The sequence below is a fragment of the Halichoeres trimaculatus genome, unplaced genomic scaffold (genome assembly GCF_033239565.1).
Source record: "Halichoeres trimaculatus isolate MK-OKI-2021-1 unplaced genomic scaffold, fHalTri1.1 fHalTri1_scaffold_24, whole genome shotgun sequence".
NCBI classification, from domain to species: Eukaryota; Metazoa; Chordata; class Actinopteri; order Labriformes; family Labridae; genus Halichoeres; species Halichoeres trimaculatus.
Window position 1 is genome coordinate 954,640 of NW_027437202.1, and position 15,747 is coordinate 970,386.

General features: G+C 39.4%; 1 protein-coding gene across 1 annotated transcript in view; it reads left to right on the forward strand.

Moving 5' to 3' along the window:
- The first annotated feature begins 2 nt into the window (after positions 1-2).
- Positions 3-15,747, forward strand: part of LOC141786023 (gamma-aminobutyric acid receptor subunit alpha-5-like) — a 30,635-nt gene continuing 14,890 nt past the window's right edge. Inside the window, exons 1-6 of the mRNA XM_074664717.1 lie at positions 3-487; positions 794-873; positions 1,350-1,474; positions 4,949-5,016; positions 5,976-6,196; positions 10,765-10,847. Of these exons, the coding sequence (XP_074520818.1) occupies positions 824-873; positions 1,350-1,474; positions 4,949-5,016; positions 5,976-6,196; positions 10,765-10,847 (547 nt within the window). The 5' untranslated portion in view covers positions 3-487; positions 794-823. The remainder of the gene's footprint in view (positions 488-793; positions 874-1,349; positions 1,475-4,948; positions 5,017-5,975; positions 6,197-10,764; positions 10,848-15,747) is intronic.

The following is a 15,747-nucleotide window of genomic DNA, read 5'->3' on the forward strand; positions in this document are numbered from 1 at the left end:
AAACCTTCACTTATTTTTTCTAAGTCCGCCCCCACCCCCACTGCTTGTGCGCCTCCGCTCACCCACCAATGGGAGTCACCTACTATAAAATTATTAGCCTGTGTTGCAGCCCTCCAGTCTCTCGCACCAGCAATAGGCGGTCCAGCAAACGAGACGAATAAAATGTGGTGTGAATGTGGCTGGCGGGTAAAACCGAAGAGGCAGCTCGTGTGATGCTGCTCCTGCTACTGCGACACCTCTGGAGTTGATGCGGGAGACGTGGTGCAAGAGGTACTAAAAAGAAGGGGAGGCGGTTATCGGAGGAGAGGAGCAGACAGACTACTACAACACCGCATGATGAGGGACCGCTAACCGAGAGAGGGGGAGCCAAACACCCCATGGTGGAGAAGACACGGAGAGGAGCAGACGCGCGATTTGGTAATCAGACCTTTGAACGTCCGGAGATCACCAGGCTGCTGTCTGCTTCACAACACCTCTGTCCTTCCAGGTAACCACCTTTTCACATTTCTAACCAGACAGCATTGCATGAGGAATAAACTGGGATTCAGCTTGGTGTTTTTGGGGACTAGAGAAAATGAGTGGGTAAGGGGAGGGTGGCCCCCCACGAAATGAGGGTTTTGCTGCAGAAAACACTTTCCCTGTGTCAGTCATGGTCTGGAACAGTGTGAGTAGGATGAAGAGGAGGGGTACAGGAATTGTCCTGCTGACTCTTTTCTGTGTATCGGGTTGTTTTTATCATGCTTGTCTGTTTTTAAAATCCTCATATCTCCTCCTTTGTCTCTGTGTGTGAAAGTGTGTACACAAAGTAAGCAGAATATCAATCATGGCAAGGCTCATCATCTCCCTCCTGCTGCTGTTTGGATCCAGAAATAGGTATTAAAAGTGCATCTTTATCATTCTTAATCCCATAAATGAAAAATTCTGTTGTTGAAATGTAATTTTCTGAATTGAACTCCACTCTGGCGTCTCTGTTCTCGGGTTGCTCACTTATCCCATACTGCACTCTGCTAAAGCACTGACTAACCGGCCGTCCTGCACTCAAGAGGAGCTAAAAGGATCTTTGGCACTGCTTGTCAGTAAATCACTGGGATAGTCCACTCTCATCAGAGGAGATCAATGAGCCCCGGATCATACGCTCTCACCCACTTTGTAACCATCCTTAAGAGATGTGGCTTGTCTTATTTAGATGAGCAGCTCATTATTCATATTTAGATAACGCGTCTACACTTGGATTGTCTCTACTAGTAGTTTAAGGAGTAATTACGGACAGTAATTAATCACAACGAGCCTGACCTTGTACCATAAGCTAATTAATCATGTTGGGTGTCTTTCTTCCTTTTTGTCTTTAGACTCTGCCTGTCTTCTTCAGAGACTCAGAAGGAGCCAGCTGCCAACGACGACAGCACCGTGTTCACCAGGATTCTGGATGGGCTCTTGGATAATTATGACAACAGGCTCCGGCCGGGGTTTGGAGGTTAGCTGCTAAGTTGTCATTTCATCCTTGAATCAGTAATCTCACATCCTGGCATGCTAAGCTAACCCACCAACCTCATGGGTACGTTTATAACAGACTGGCAGATGCAGGAGATGTCGCATCAGGTGAATGCACACACAAGCAGATGCTCTTTCTCTCTGACTCAATGCTTTTTCTTTTACATCGCCATGACAGAGAGAGTAAATCAATCAAGCCATTTTCAACACGGTCTGATTTCAGAGCGCTGCTGTGTTTTATTTATGCTCGTCGCCCTGGCAACAGGAGATAACCTTGAGCTCACAGATTGCTATTCAAAGGTGGATTCTACTTCTTCTCTATTCGTGTCCAACTTGCCGCATTGATTCCACCGATTTCAACCCAGCTCTTAATTTTTTTTTTTCCTGACGACACCACACCTCATTTCACACGGGTATACACGTACATGCAGTTCTTGTCCCATAATAGGAAGAAACCAGGGTGATTTTTTGAAGCAGAATGCCTGATGTGTCATGGCAAAAGGCTGCGCTCACTTCCTGGTAACGGTTGCTACCCTTAACAAGAGGAACTATAAATATGAAGAAGGGAGACATTCAGGCATTCAACAAGCTGCATGGCCATTACCTGCTCACGAGGACACCTTATGTAAATGTTGAGGAAGATTCATCACCACTTTCACTTTATCTTGAGAAGAGACCTAAGTGTCCTTGGGCAAGGCACTGTGCCCTTTTGAAAAAAATGGTATCTTGAGCTTTTCCAGCTGAATAGTGCGGGCATATTTTTTATTTCTATAAATATTAAAAATGTATTACAAAATGAGTTTAAAGTTGTTCTGACTGTAGTGACACAAACACAAACTCATTGAGTAGGGATGGGTACCTTCCACATTTGAAACAAAAGGGTACTGATGCAATCGGTACTCAACGGTACCAATGTTTATGTGGTAAAAATTATCACTTTATTTATTTATTTATTTTCAATTACACATATTTATTCTTCAAAATCAAAATCAAAATCTCCTTCTCTTCCACTCCCTCACAGTCCCAAGGATGCATTTAGGTACCTAAACATGGAACCTTTTGATTTTACATGAATCAGTACCTGGTACTTTTGACAGAATTCAGTTGGTACCTATAGAAGTAGCTAATTCGGTACCCATCCCTATTATTGAGTAATTGAAATTAATTCACTTATAATAGGTAAGAATACTATAAGCTTAGCGCATAAAGTATTAACTTTATTAAAGGCAACAAAAAAAACAACATGATGAAATCAAGAGGTGAAGTGAAAATGAAAAAATAAAAAGACTTTACAAAAATCAACTAAATTAAACTGTCGTAAGTTTTGAAAAAATGACTCAACTAATGTTTAGAGAGAAAATGTCTATGTATATATTATATTAAATAGACAAAAAAACCCACAGTGACACGCCTTATTTTTGAAAATGGTACAGTGTTTGGAAATTTTTCTGACATTTTCAAATCTCCCTACTGACAACTCTGCTAAATAACAAAAATGACAAAGCATTTTCAGACTCGACTATAAAACCTGCTTTAAAAAATAATTGTGACTTAACTGAATTGAAAGCACAAAGCCCAATAAAAACAAAAACTATAGAACAATCCAAAATCGTGCTAACCTTGGTTTACACCCATAAAAACTGCAGTTTCCATCTTTAGAACAGAGAGGCGAACGGGAGCTCGATGTTGCCTGGGATGGACAAAGCTTGAGTACCATCAGCATCCAGTTTGTCTGGGAGTTACCTTAGATTGCACCCTCATTTACAGAGGGTAATTAAGGGCGAAATCAAAATCATGATTAATTTAACCTTCTGCCTTGATTTCTGTTAATTCACAATTATTCCACTCTCAGCTTAGTTTATTCAGTAATTGAGAGACAAATAACTGAAATGAACATGCACAGATGGACAATCAAGGGTTATTTATTGAAGCAATCAAATTGAAAAAACACATCAGCCAGAATGAAAATGTTTTTTGAAAAATCAAACTCAAATTTAGAGAGCGAGAATCACAAGGGGAGAATAATCAAAACAGTCACCACAGCAGTTTTACATCAGTTAGAAGCTGAGGTTGTCAGTTTCAATTATTTTTCAGTGAATTGCCCAGCCCTAACCGAGACTTAAGGTCTCAACCAGGAACAGCCTGTTACACAAACCGACCACCTCAAAGTGTGGGGCTCACCTGGGCACATTACAGACCTCTGCATGGGCCTTGAGTGTTTCCAGCACGGAGCAGGTCGTGTCATGCACAAAACCTAGACCCTATCCTCAACAAGGACACAGGATGTGACCACGGTGTATCATGACTACCCTGTCCACAGTCTCTGACATCACCTTCCCCTGATATTCACAGACAAGCCAAGCACAAAAAGCAAGCTGATGACACCTGGTGTCTACATCATGAGCACTCTGCTACCCACACACACCTAAGTCCTAGGGACCACTCCAACTGCTGCCAGGACCACTGAATGACAGAGGTGTGGAACAGCCTTGGCAGCCAGATGGCTCAATGTATGCAATGCCTCGCTACAGGCTGTGACCAGCCTTGGGCTGTCTGGAGGATCCCTGAACCACCTACGTGTTGGAAAAGAGTGGTACAAGGCATCCGTGCAGAAGTGGAAGCTGGCAACATCTGACTTGTGTACATGTGGAGTGGCCCAAACCATGAAGCACATCACAAGTTGCGGCCAGGCCACACAGCGTACCAGGGATGACCTGGCCGCATTTGCACCAGCCACTGGAGTGATGTCATATGAAGATTGCCAAACAATCAGACAAGATGCAGAACCCATGAAAGAAATTTCCAAATCTTCTCTGCTAATGCCAAACAACTTATTCTGCCAATGACTCTTGTTTGGTCAGTTGAAAGATTGAAGTCTTGTATCCCTAAAGCAATCAGTCCTGTTAGACCCTTTGGAGATAGAACAAGAGGGCTGTAGATAAAAGGGACACATGGCTAATGGACCGACGATTGCTTGGGTGCGGAACTTGGGGCCATTGTTGTCCTTGTCATAAAAATCCTGAACCACGTCTCATGAATAGAGCCAGTTGTCCCTGTTTTGCAGTGTTGCTACCATCTTGGTCCACTCCAGGTTGTCCCTGCATACACAACTTTTTTGTTTGATTTTGGGTGGGGTAACATAATAAATTGTGACGAAAAAAATGGATGTCGCCTTGCCCTTTATGTTATGTTGCTCTGTTGGTACAGAAAAGCCCCATCAAAGTGAAAGTCTGTTTATGTTTTTCTAAACTTTCCTGTTTTGGAAGTGCTAAAGTGGATACTGAACACTGGTCTAAATTATTTATATTTTTCTCCCCTGATAAGACTTAAATGCACAAATTCTACATTCAAGAAATTTCAGATATCATCTTCTTTTGGTTCCCTGGAGTCTCTGGTGGAACTTTATCATTTTTCCTGTCCACTTCATAACCCATCCTGACCTTTGCTCTCCCCTCAGAAAACGTCACGGAAATCAAGACGAACATTTTCGTCACAAGCTTTGGCCCCGTGTCTGACACAGAGATGGTGAGTTCCTTTTCTTTCTGGCTCGCTGATTCATCTCTTCATTAATCCAGTTTCTTATGAAGTAGAAAGTTCCAGCAGGGTAGCAAAACGCATTAAATCTCCTCTTGTATTAATTTTTTCTTTTATAACCTGCCATATCCCTGACACTTCAACAAAGGAGTGATCAAACTTGCCACTTTCCTGTAATTGGCTTGGAGAAAAAACTCGTGCAGGAGCAGATGATTGATTCATTTAATATCAGTTAGCAAACTGTGCCAGTTTTCTGTGCACAGTTCTTTCTTGTTCATTTAGAGCTTGGGACGTGTCTAAATTTCACACACAAGCAAATTTGTGATTTATCTACCCTGTGTGTTAAAGTGGGATATATGAAGGTCAAAATGAATCCATTTCGGAAATTTCTTCATCCTCTTTAACCCCAAACATGTTTTCAGTGTGCTCGAAAACTCATATGGTTCCAGTGTTTTTGCGCTCGTACATATTCCACAGCGCCCCCTAGGTGAGAAAAACACAGCCCAACCAGCTACTTTGAGCAACAAGTCTGATTTTTTTTTTTCGCATAATAACCATGCAAAGATGTACAAAAAAGTCTATTACGACCATAGTGAATTTAGAACAGAAGGTTCAGAAATTGGAGTTAAATGTCCAATTTTGATGATTTATAGGGTACGTGTTTGAATCAACTTATCCCACAATTTTATTTCTAATCAGATTAAAACGTATGGGATGTATACAAGACACATTGACGATTTAAATTTATGAAAGGATTTTTTGTAGCTCAATGGGCGTGGCCATAGAAGTCAGCCAAAGTTGATGATTTTCTACACTGAATTAAAACTATATAAAAATACTAAAATACAAGCAGAAATAAGTCATGCTAATCAGTTTGTTTGGGGCTAAATACAAAAAGCATCCATCTGTTTCCTCTCCTCGTATAAATTCTGCATGTCCTTTCGCCGTAGGAATACACCATAGACGTGTTTTTCCGTCAAAGCTGGAAGGACGAGCGCCTGTGCTTCAAAGGCCCCATGGAGATGCTTCCCCTCAACAACTTGCTAGCTAGCAAAATCTGGACCCCTGATACCTTCTTCCTCAATGGCAAGAAGTCCATCGCTCATAACATGACGACGCCGAACAAGCTGCTGAGGCTGCAGGACGACGGCACTTTGCTGTACACAATGCGGTAGGTACTACAACAATTCATAAACCTCTTTGAGTGACTGTCCTTGCTCATTGAGAAAATAGAAACAACATTTTTATGACAGAAGTGAGCCTCAAAATTAATCCCTGAATTGAGGACATCTCATGTGCCAAATCACTCCAGCTGGAGGTTAGTGAATGTCCGGTTTTAAAGGCACAAAATGCAGCTCTGGAGCCTCAGTATGTGGTTCAGACTGTGGAATAACAGTGCCACCTAGTGGATTTATTTTATTTAACATTATAAAACAAAATCAATGTAAGAAGAAGATTTCTCATGTATTTTAATTGACATATTTAATTCTTGATTCCCTCAGATGGAGAAAACTTCAGATATGTATCGTGCAACCCTGAGCCTGTCTCTTTAAATGTAGGGTTTGCACAGGGAGATCATTCATTATGAAAAGCAGCCTCTTTGTGAACTATAGATTTGGCAGTGATGTAGTTAAGAAAAATAGGCCAGCAACCAGATGGTGATTGTTCTGAAATATCACCCCCCTCAATGACAAAGAAGCAGGACAATAAAAAAAAAAAAAAACAGTCGAGAAGAACTGAGAAAGCGACATCTGCAGAAATCACACTCGGAGTGAAATTGTTTTATGTTGCTGTTGCTGCATCGTGACCTTTGGACCAGAGAATTAGAATAATGCTGTGCTTATCCCCAGGAGTGACTGTAGCTGCAGGACTTAAAGAGTGACTGGATGAGAGCACTTTATCTGCTACCAGCGCTGCCCACGAGGAGAAATACACAGATTATCCATATGCAAGCGCCCTGATGTATACATATCAAAGGAGAGTTTATTTATAGCTTCATCACACACACACACACACACACACACACAGATGCATATTTGAAGCATATTTTCTGCACAGACACGTTGTGACGCTTAACTTTGACCTCGAGTACGGGCAGAGATTTGTGCCACTGGGAACTGAAGTTGAGTTTTTCCATTGAATTTAAAAAGCACAATATGAAACTTAATCTATCTGCTTTGAATTTAAGCTAACTGAAAAATCATCTGTTTTCATCCCCCCAAATTCAAAACTGAAGAATTCAATGTCACTTTGTGAGCACAGATTCACAGAAATCCACCTTGTGTCTGCCTCTGACGTTAGTTAAATTCTGTCTTCCTCACACCGTTGTTCAAATCTCATACTGAATGCTCGTAACACGGAAACGGCTGCGTCAAAAAACAACAGAACTGAACAGATATTGGCAGTGGATGTGAAGAGGATTTCTGTAAAGCTGTGCTTGATTACGCAGACGTAGATGATGTAATGGTTGTGCCATACAATCCGTGTATCAATTGATATCTAGTCATGAATCAAAAAACAAAACATTGAATATTTTGTTTTTCAACATCCTGTTTGTTAAAGTAGATCACACAAAGGGGAAGATGAATTATGGGCCACAGGCTGATTTAGATTTTTTATTTATTTATTTATTTTTTTTATTATCATAGCCCAGAAGTTGTAGTCATGTGTAGGGATGGGTACCTTTCACATTTGAAAGGATATGATACCAATTCCAGTACCTGGCAATCGGTTTCGGTAGTCAACGGTACCAATTGTCGGGAGTTTATGTTGTAAAAAATATCAATTTGAAAAATAATAAAATGTAAATTCTTTTTAATATAACATATTTATTCTCTTTATATAACCTTGTGATGCTGTGTTCATGTCCAACATAGAAAATCACCTTCTCTTCCACTCCCTCACAGTCACAAGAATGCATTTAGGTACCTAATGGTACCTTTTTATTTTATGTGAATCGGTACCCGGAACTTTAGGGGTGCACCAATCCAACTTTTGTAATACCTAGGCATACCTGGGCTTTGATATTGACTGATACAGATCTGATACCAGTGTTATATAATAACCTGCCTACCCTACTGTAGGATAAGACTGGTATTTTTTTGAGTAAAAGAAAAAAAAAGTGAGTATTTGGAATTACTGAAGTTAATATTTATTTAAACTATTAAATATTTAAATGTTTACCACCAAAAAAAAGCTTCAGAATGTACACATGTTTCATACCCTGTTGACTGGTAATGCAGCAAGAAACAAAGCAAGTGCATCGGAGGCAACATTTCAAATCTAGTAGCAAAGCTTTGAGGGGCACTAATACACGGATAACAGATATCACAGATCAGTACCAGTGCATCTCTAGTTGTCATGTTGTCATGCTTATGAGTCACTCATTGAGCTCCTTGGAATAAATCATAGCTGTCCATCCCAGGGACTGTACATAGAATATATGTATCAATGTATAGGGATTGGTACTCATCACGTTTGAAATGATACGGTACCTATGCCCGGTTAGGGATGGGTACCGAATCGGTACTTTTATAGGCACCGACCAAACTCTGTCAAAAGTACCGGGTACCATTTCATTTAAAATCAAAAGGTTACATATTTAGGTACCTAAACGCATCCTTGTGAATGTGAAGGAGTGGAAGATTAGGCAATTTTCCATGCTGGACATGAACACAGCATTGCAAGGTTATACATTGAAGAATAGATATGTTAAATTGAAAAAAAAAAAAAGTATTATTATCATTGAACATATTGATTTTTTTTTTTACGACATTAACACAAAAAAGTACAGAAAATTGAGTACGGGTACCGATTGCCAGGTACCAAGCATCAGTACTGTATCGTTTCAAATGTGAAAGTTACCCATCCCTATACCCGGTACCTGGCAATTGGAATTGGTACTCAACGGGTGCTAATTTTTGGTACATTTTTGTGCTTATTTGGTAAAAGAATCTATATTTTTTTAATAATCAAATCTTTTTTTTTATTAAACATATTTATTTTTCAATAACTAACCTTATAATGCTGTGTTCATGTCCAGCATGGAAAGTGGCCTACTCGTCCACTCCCTCACAGTCACAAATATGCATTTAGGAACCTAAACATGGAACCTTTTGATTTTATATGAATCGGTACCCGGTACTTTTGACTGAATTCGGTCGGTTTATAAAAGTACCTAATTCGGTATCCATCCCTATAAATGTAATTTTTTTTTACAGTATATGGTCTTGTGTCTGCAGCTACCATCAAGCCAGCTTCATCTACGCTCTTTTGACAGAAAAGCTAACACTTCCGGGACACAATGATCGGAGAAATTAAATAATAAAATCAGTCAATCAATCAAAAAAGCAAAAAAACCCAAAATGAGTTGCTTTTACTGTTTTATTTTTGGATTCATATATGAAAATCAAATTCTATGCTGACCAGATTTTGGTCATTGATTTTTGTATTTTTAGCTTTAAGGAATCAATTTCAAAACATTAAATCTATTTTCAGATTATCCTTTTTAAATTTTTGTTTTGTCATTCAGAGTGAGGCTCAATCTGCTGATTGCAACACTTGCAACGTAAAGATGGTCTCCTATCAAAGCATGCATCCTCGTGCTTTCACACAACAGCCTGTTGTTTTGTTTACTCCTTTGAGGCAGGTTGTGGCGATACAAGCTGTGAGATCTCAAAAGTCAGCCTTTTTTCGATTTTTCTGCAAGATCAGAAGCTTTTGATTCCCAAACGGTTTGAAGGCCATCTGCTGGTCTTTTTCTTTCTTTTTTTTAAAGATATTTTGGGGGCTTTTTCATGCCTTTAATGCGTTAGCAGAGGACAGTGGATAGAGAAGGAAAGAGGGGGAGAGTGGGGAGCGACATACGGGAAAGAGGCCACAGGCTGGAATCAAACCCGGGCTACCGGCATGAGGGCAAACCTCATGGAGGGCGACCTAAACCACTAGGCCATCTGCGCTCCGTGCTTGTCTTTTCAGGGGTTTGCTGTCAACCAATTCTACACTGGCGATAAAATACATAAAGTGGATACAATCTTTGTTGGAACAATTCTACCTGGCAGTAAGTCTTCTGATCTCACTGATCAGGCGAGGCCTTGTGAATAATTAGAGCATGCTGTACTGAGTGTTCTACTCTTTTGTTTTGCTCCACACTAAAGAAACATCTCAAACTGCTGAGCTGGAAACAGGTAGCCCTTCTCACTGACTCGTCACGCTTCACTCGCTCCAACACGAGGATCAGGAGACATCAGGAGACGTCAGGAGACATCCTGCAGCAGGAACATACACGCGGGGAGGTTTTGAAGCATGAAAAAACATGACCCCAGAGGATTGGGCCACATCTTGATTTCACAGTTGTCTTTTTGGATCATGATATGGTTCAGTCAGAAGCAGAGGAGGAGAAGTGTTCTGTATCTGTTGTTGAGGTTGATCACACGCCTGGATGATTTGACTTTCCACACTGCTGAGTCCTCCTCTATGCAGCCTGGTAGATTCAGTGAATTCACATCATTATAGAGCTGTTTACTGTTTAGAAGCAGACATGGAAAACACATGAAACCTGTGTCCACCAGGTGGCAGTGTTGCCACTATCATTGTAGTGTAGCAGAGCAATCCTGCATGAGTTGAGTTTTCTGTGTTTCACATGACAAAAAGTGGAAGCAGAGACTGCTGGAGTCAGATTATGTCACCCAGATTGATGAATGCTGTGTGTGTGTGTGTGTGTGTGTGTGTTTCACCCAGACTGACCATCTCTGCAGAGTGCCCCATGCAGCTGGAGGATTTCCCCATGGACGCACACGCCTGCCCTCTCAAGTTTGGCAGCTGTGAGTAGACACAGCCTTGAATTGTCCTTTAGTTCATCACTGCCCTAATCCCAGTTATTACGATACACAATGAGATACCCCTTTTATTTTTGACTATTTAAGTTCATTAGAGAACAAAAATGTTGTTTACCAAAAGCTACTATGAAAATTTAAACAATTTACATTTTTTCTAATTTCTATAATTGTGCTCAAATCTTTCAATTAAATTCAGTTCAAATAAAAAAATAACCACATATTTATTTATTGTTTTGTTTTAAATATCCATTTGATTTTATGATGTCACTGTTTTTATTACTCATATGATTAAATGCTGGATGGCTGGAGTTTTTTTTTTTTTTTTTTCCCGCAGATCTAGCTTAAGTATACACAAGATTAGTATTGAAACAGCTTTTGATGCATTGTTATTTTTTGAGAGTGGCCCTTTTCACACTAGAGGAAAAAAAGTCCTCTACAAAACTCTCATGAAAACTTTACAGATTGATATTTTGGCCTCGTTTACATCAACTTGAGTCATAATCAAAATGGAAAATACCACGGTCACAGTATTTTTGAAGTTGCTTTTACTGTTGAGAAATGTGAGTAGACTGTGTTTAGATGTACAATGGGAAAATTGTCTCATCTCATGGCAGTAAAAATGATAAATTGTGCTATTTTTCTTAAAAAAAAAAAAAAAAAAACCCTGCTGTGCTAATAATTTTTTTTGGATAAAATGGGACTAGATGGGACATTTTTGTCCTCTGTTTACCTGAAAGGGTTGTAAATTAAGAACCTGACACTTCAAAAAAAAAATCCCCAGCCCTTACATTTATAATATAAAAAATAAATCATTTTATTCTTTTTTCCTTAAAACAGACATCATAAAGGGTTAGAATTCAATGAATTAAATGTTTGATGTATTTAATTAGCAATAAAGTTGATTGAAAAATCTGAGGAAAAAAAAGAGGCAAAAGCATTTATCTGTCCTTTTTTTATAAAAATTTTTGGAAGAGGATATTTTTGTCCTCTGCTCTCCTCAAAGTGTAAATTTTCCCTAAGTGTATCACTGACAGTGGAGAAAAACTGAAATTTAGGCCTTAGTATTTTTTACGAAAAAAAAAAAACACCTTCTTACTAATAGGGATGGATACCTTTCACATTTGAAACAATACGGTACTGTCACCTGGTACCTGGCAATCGGTACGGGTACGCAACAGTACCAATTTTTGGTACTTTTATGCTTTTATGTAGTAAAAATTATTAATTTGTGTCATAGTAAAATATATACATTTTTAATTAAACACATTTATTCTTCAATATTCAAGGAATCATCACTGAAGTGTCATGCCAGGAAAACATCGTCTCCATAGATGCAGAGCTGTAGTTCTCAACTGTGCTAATAGACACATAACTCAAGTTTATCATTAAACAAAAGCAAAAGAGAACGATGGTAAAGAGGGGGGTGTTTTGTTTCCAAATGACTTCATGCTCATACTTCACTGCACAAAACACACTGAGCTGGCTCTGCGTATTTTTTCCTCCATATAAGAAAATCCACACTTTAAGTAGTCTGTGTCCTCCCTGCGTTTAGCCACGGTCAGTAGCATGAAAAAACAAACAGGAGCTTTTCCCCCCATCTGAAATGGCAGGGGGTCCATTAGCATTACAGGGCATCGTTACCACCTACTGTTCAGGAGTGTAAATAGCTGGTACTCTGGGCCCGTTCAAAATTAAAGCACAGTCATTTTTCGTCACTTCTTTTTTTTCCAGTCACAGTCCGGCGACCCATTAAAAAAAAAAAGCAAACTTGTGACGCTCAAACCAAAACAGCTCAAAACAAATCTACTCAACTTCCTTTTTGACAAATGTTCTTTTCTGTTTTTCATAACTTTTCTTAAAAAAAGAGTGTTTTTAAAATAAAATAATATGAAGAGTGTCTCTAATCAGCTGTTTCCAGTGGCAACTTAAAGCAGGGGTTTATTTGTCAAAACTTAAAGCAGGGGTTCCCAAAGTGGGGGTTATAAGGCATGGATGGATGCCATAGACATAAACACTAGTTGAATTAAGCACATTCAATATTTTAATCTCTATCATACACAAATAAATAAAAATAGATACATTTCATATCCAGTCATGGCTCTAAATCCAGGCTCCAAATTTCATCACTCTTCACAAGTTAATTTCACATTCTGAAATGAAAGAGTGATGAGATGATGTTTTAACCAGCTAAGCTGCAAAATTCAGTATCTCGCTACACCTTATGTCCATTGCCAACACAGGTCGCACACATCTTACAGAGGGAGTAGCCTGCTTTCCGATATATGGTGGATGAACATTAAAGAGAGGGTATTCTGCTTTCCCTTATATGTTGGGTGAACATTAAAGAGGGGGTATTCTGCTTTCCCATATATGGTGGGTGAACATTAAAGAGGGGGTATTCTGCTTTCCCATATATGGTTGGTGAACATTAAAGAGGGGGTATTCTGCTTTCCCATATATGGTTGGTGAACATTAAAGAAGGGGTATTCTGCTTTCCCATATATAGAGTGGCTGAACATTAAAGAGGGGGTATTCTGCTTTCCCATATATGGTAGGTGAACATCAAAGAGGGGGTATTCTGCTTTCACTTATATGGTGGGTAAACATTAAAGAGGGGGTATTCTGCTTTCACATACATGTTAGGTGAATATTAAAGAGGGGTATTCTTTTTTTCTCCACATCATAACTGTGGATATAAAGTATCAACAGTTGATGTTCATAGTACAAGTTGGTTAACCAATCAAAATGCTCCGCTCTAAAATTAGAATTAGATTTTTATTAGACTTGTTAAAATGATGCCATCTTTACACAAGGATTTCCTTCTGGAGATGTGGACCTGAACCCTTAAGGCCACCCTGACGGGCCTCCAGAGGGCTGGCCAATCAGAGGGGAGGGGGTTCGTGGAGCCTTAAAGAGACAGTGTTTCAGACAGAAGCTGAAATAAGAGTTCTCTAAAACACCAGTGTTAGAGTTTAAAAAAAAGAACTTTAAAGCAGTACATTCACTATGGCATGCCAGAGGGAGAGTAAAGATTCTAAATTTTAAAAAAATCTCGATACCCCCTCTTTAATATTTTTTTGGTGACTTGGTATCAATGAGAGTATAGCTATCCATGCTAGCTTTCTGATAATAGAAACAATGCATTTGTATGCCAGCGCACACAATGTGACTACTAGCAGCTACAGGTGGAAGCTTCAAGCATGGAGCCACACCTTGGCCAATGAGAACAAAGAGGTCAAATCTCAGGACTGCTGTCTGACTGTGGAGTTCTGCTCCATGAGCTTTTCACCTATTATATCTATTTCCAGCTGGAGCCCATCTTAAACCCATACATGTACAAACCCAAGAGCTTTAACACCCTGCTTTAATGTTCCATAGCTTAAAGAAGTGGAGACAGGACAAAAGCAGCTCAGCACTTTGTTCAGCGAACAATCATAAAGATTTTCACCGGGGCTTCCTGAACAGGATGGCTTGTTTGTGTGACCCAGCACTGAGGACATGCATAGGAACTTGTGTGGCCCTGGGGGTATTTAAAGACAGATCTGGCCAAAAGCCACACCTTGGAAGCCTCTTGAGCTAAAAGGATGAGACTCTTATCCCAAGATTGCTGTGAGACGCACTCCACCCACACTCTGTATGGAGAGACGCACAGTTGACTGCAATCCTATTACAGTGTAAGAAGCTGCTGGGCCTCCTCATAGCAAACTCCAACCTAATCACCCTGGTGAATTGCCCTGTGGGTGAGAGGTCTAAGTGTATAATAGGAATAATGTGTTAATTGCGACACTGCATTTTACGTTTCTGTTTGTATGCGACGTTCAGCCTGATCAGGTCCTGGCGTCGTACCCTCCACAGGTGGCTAATCCTCACCTTGCACTGCCATAAATGTGCTAGATCAAGGAGCCTGGTCACCTTTCAAAACACTGAATAGTAGTTGAGATGCATCCACAAGTTGGCAACTGAGGCCATCACTGGAGGATGAATGGAGATGACATCCGGTGTAATGAAAAATGACGTCAAATTAATCCCCCGTGTTTAAAAAAAGCCAGGAAATCTCTGCTGTTTTTTCCAGAAGGTCGTGATGTGATAACTCAGTCCTGCAGGCCCTGAAACAACAACAGTTTTCTTTTTCGTCATGATCTTATTAGTGTTTCAACAAAGTATGTGCAGTTGCACGTCAGATGCATGAAGATGATACAGACGGCAAAATAAATATGTAAATAAATACAAATAAGTGAATAAACTACTATTTAAGGGTAGGAAATGTATCCACATTTCCAGATGCTTATTGGTTAAGGATTTTTTACACATTATTAAAAATATTCTTCTCAAATATGGATCGTTTGTTCTCCGCTTGAGCTCAAATTTAGAAGAGACACTTAATGGGATTATTTGTTTCCAGAACAGTTAGTCTAGTATCTAGAATAGGTGATTTCTGTGATTCATGGAAATCCGCAACATTTTTTTTTTCTTTTTAGCTAGCTCCGTTGCCATGATGCTAATTCACTTTGTGGCTCTTTAGTCTCTTGGTGGTGGCTCCCTCTGGCCTTCACAAAGAAAATCATTAAGATAAATAAAAGTTATTTTTTAATCTAAGTGTTATTTATTTTCTTTTGTAGCACAGTTATTGCGGAGCTTAAGGTGATACCTTGTTGTCATCAAAATTAAAAAAAATAAAAGTTCTAATAATTCGTCAACTAAAATACGCATATATGTGGTGAAAAATTAGCAAACAACAAAAAATGTGAATTTGAAAGACATTTTCAGAACATGCATTTTCAGAAAAGTACCAAATTAAAGAGGACTAAGTAATCAATTTTGAAACACTTATGGAAAATAAGATTAAAGTTTTTTTTTGTTTGTTTAATATATTAAAGCAGGACAT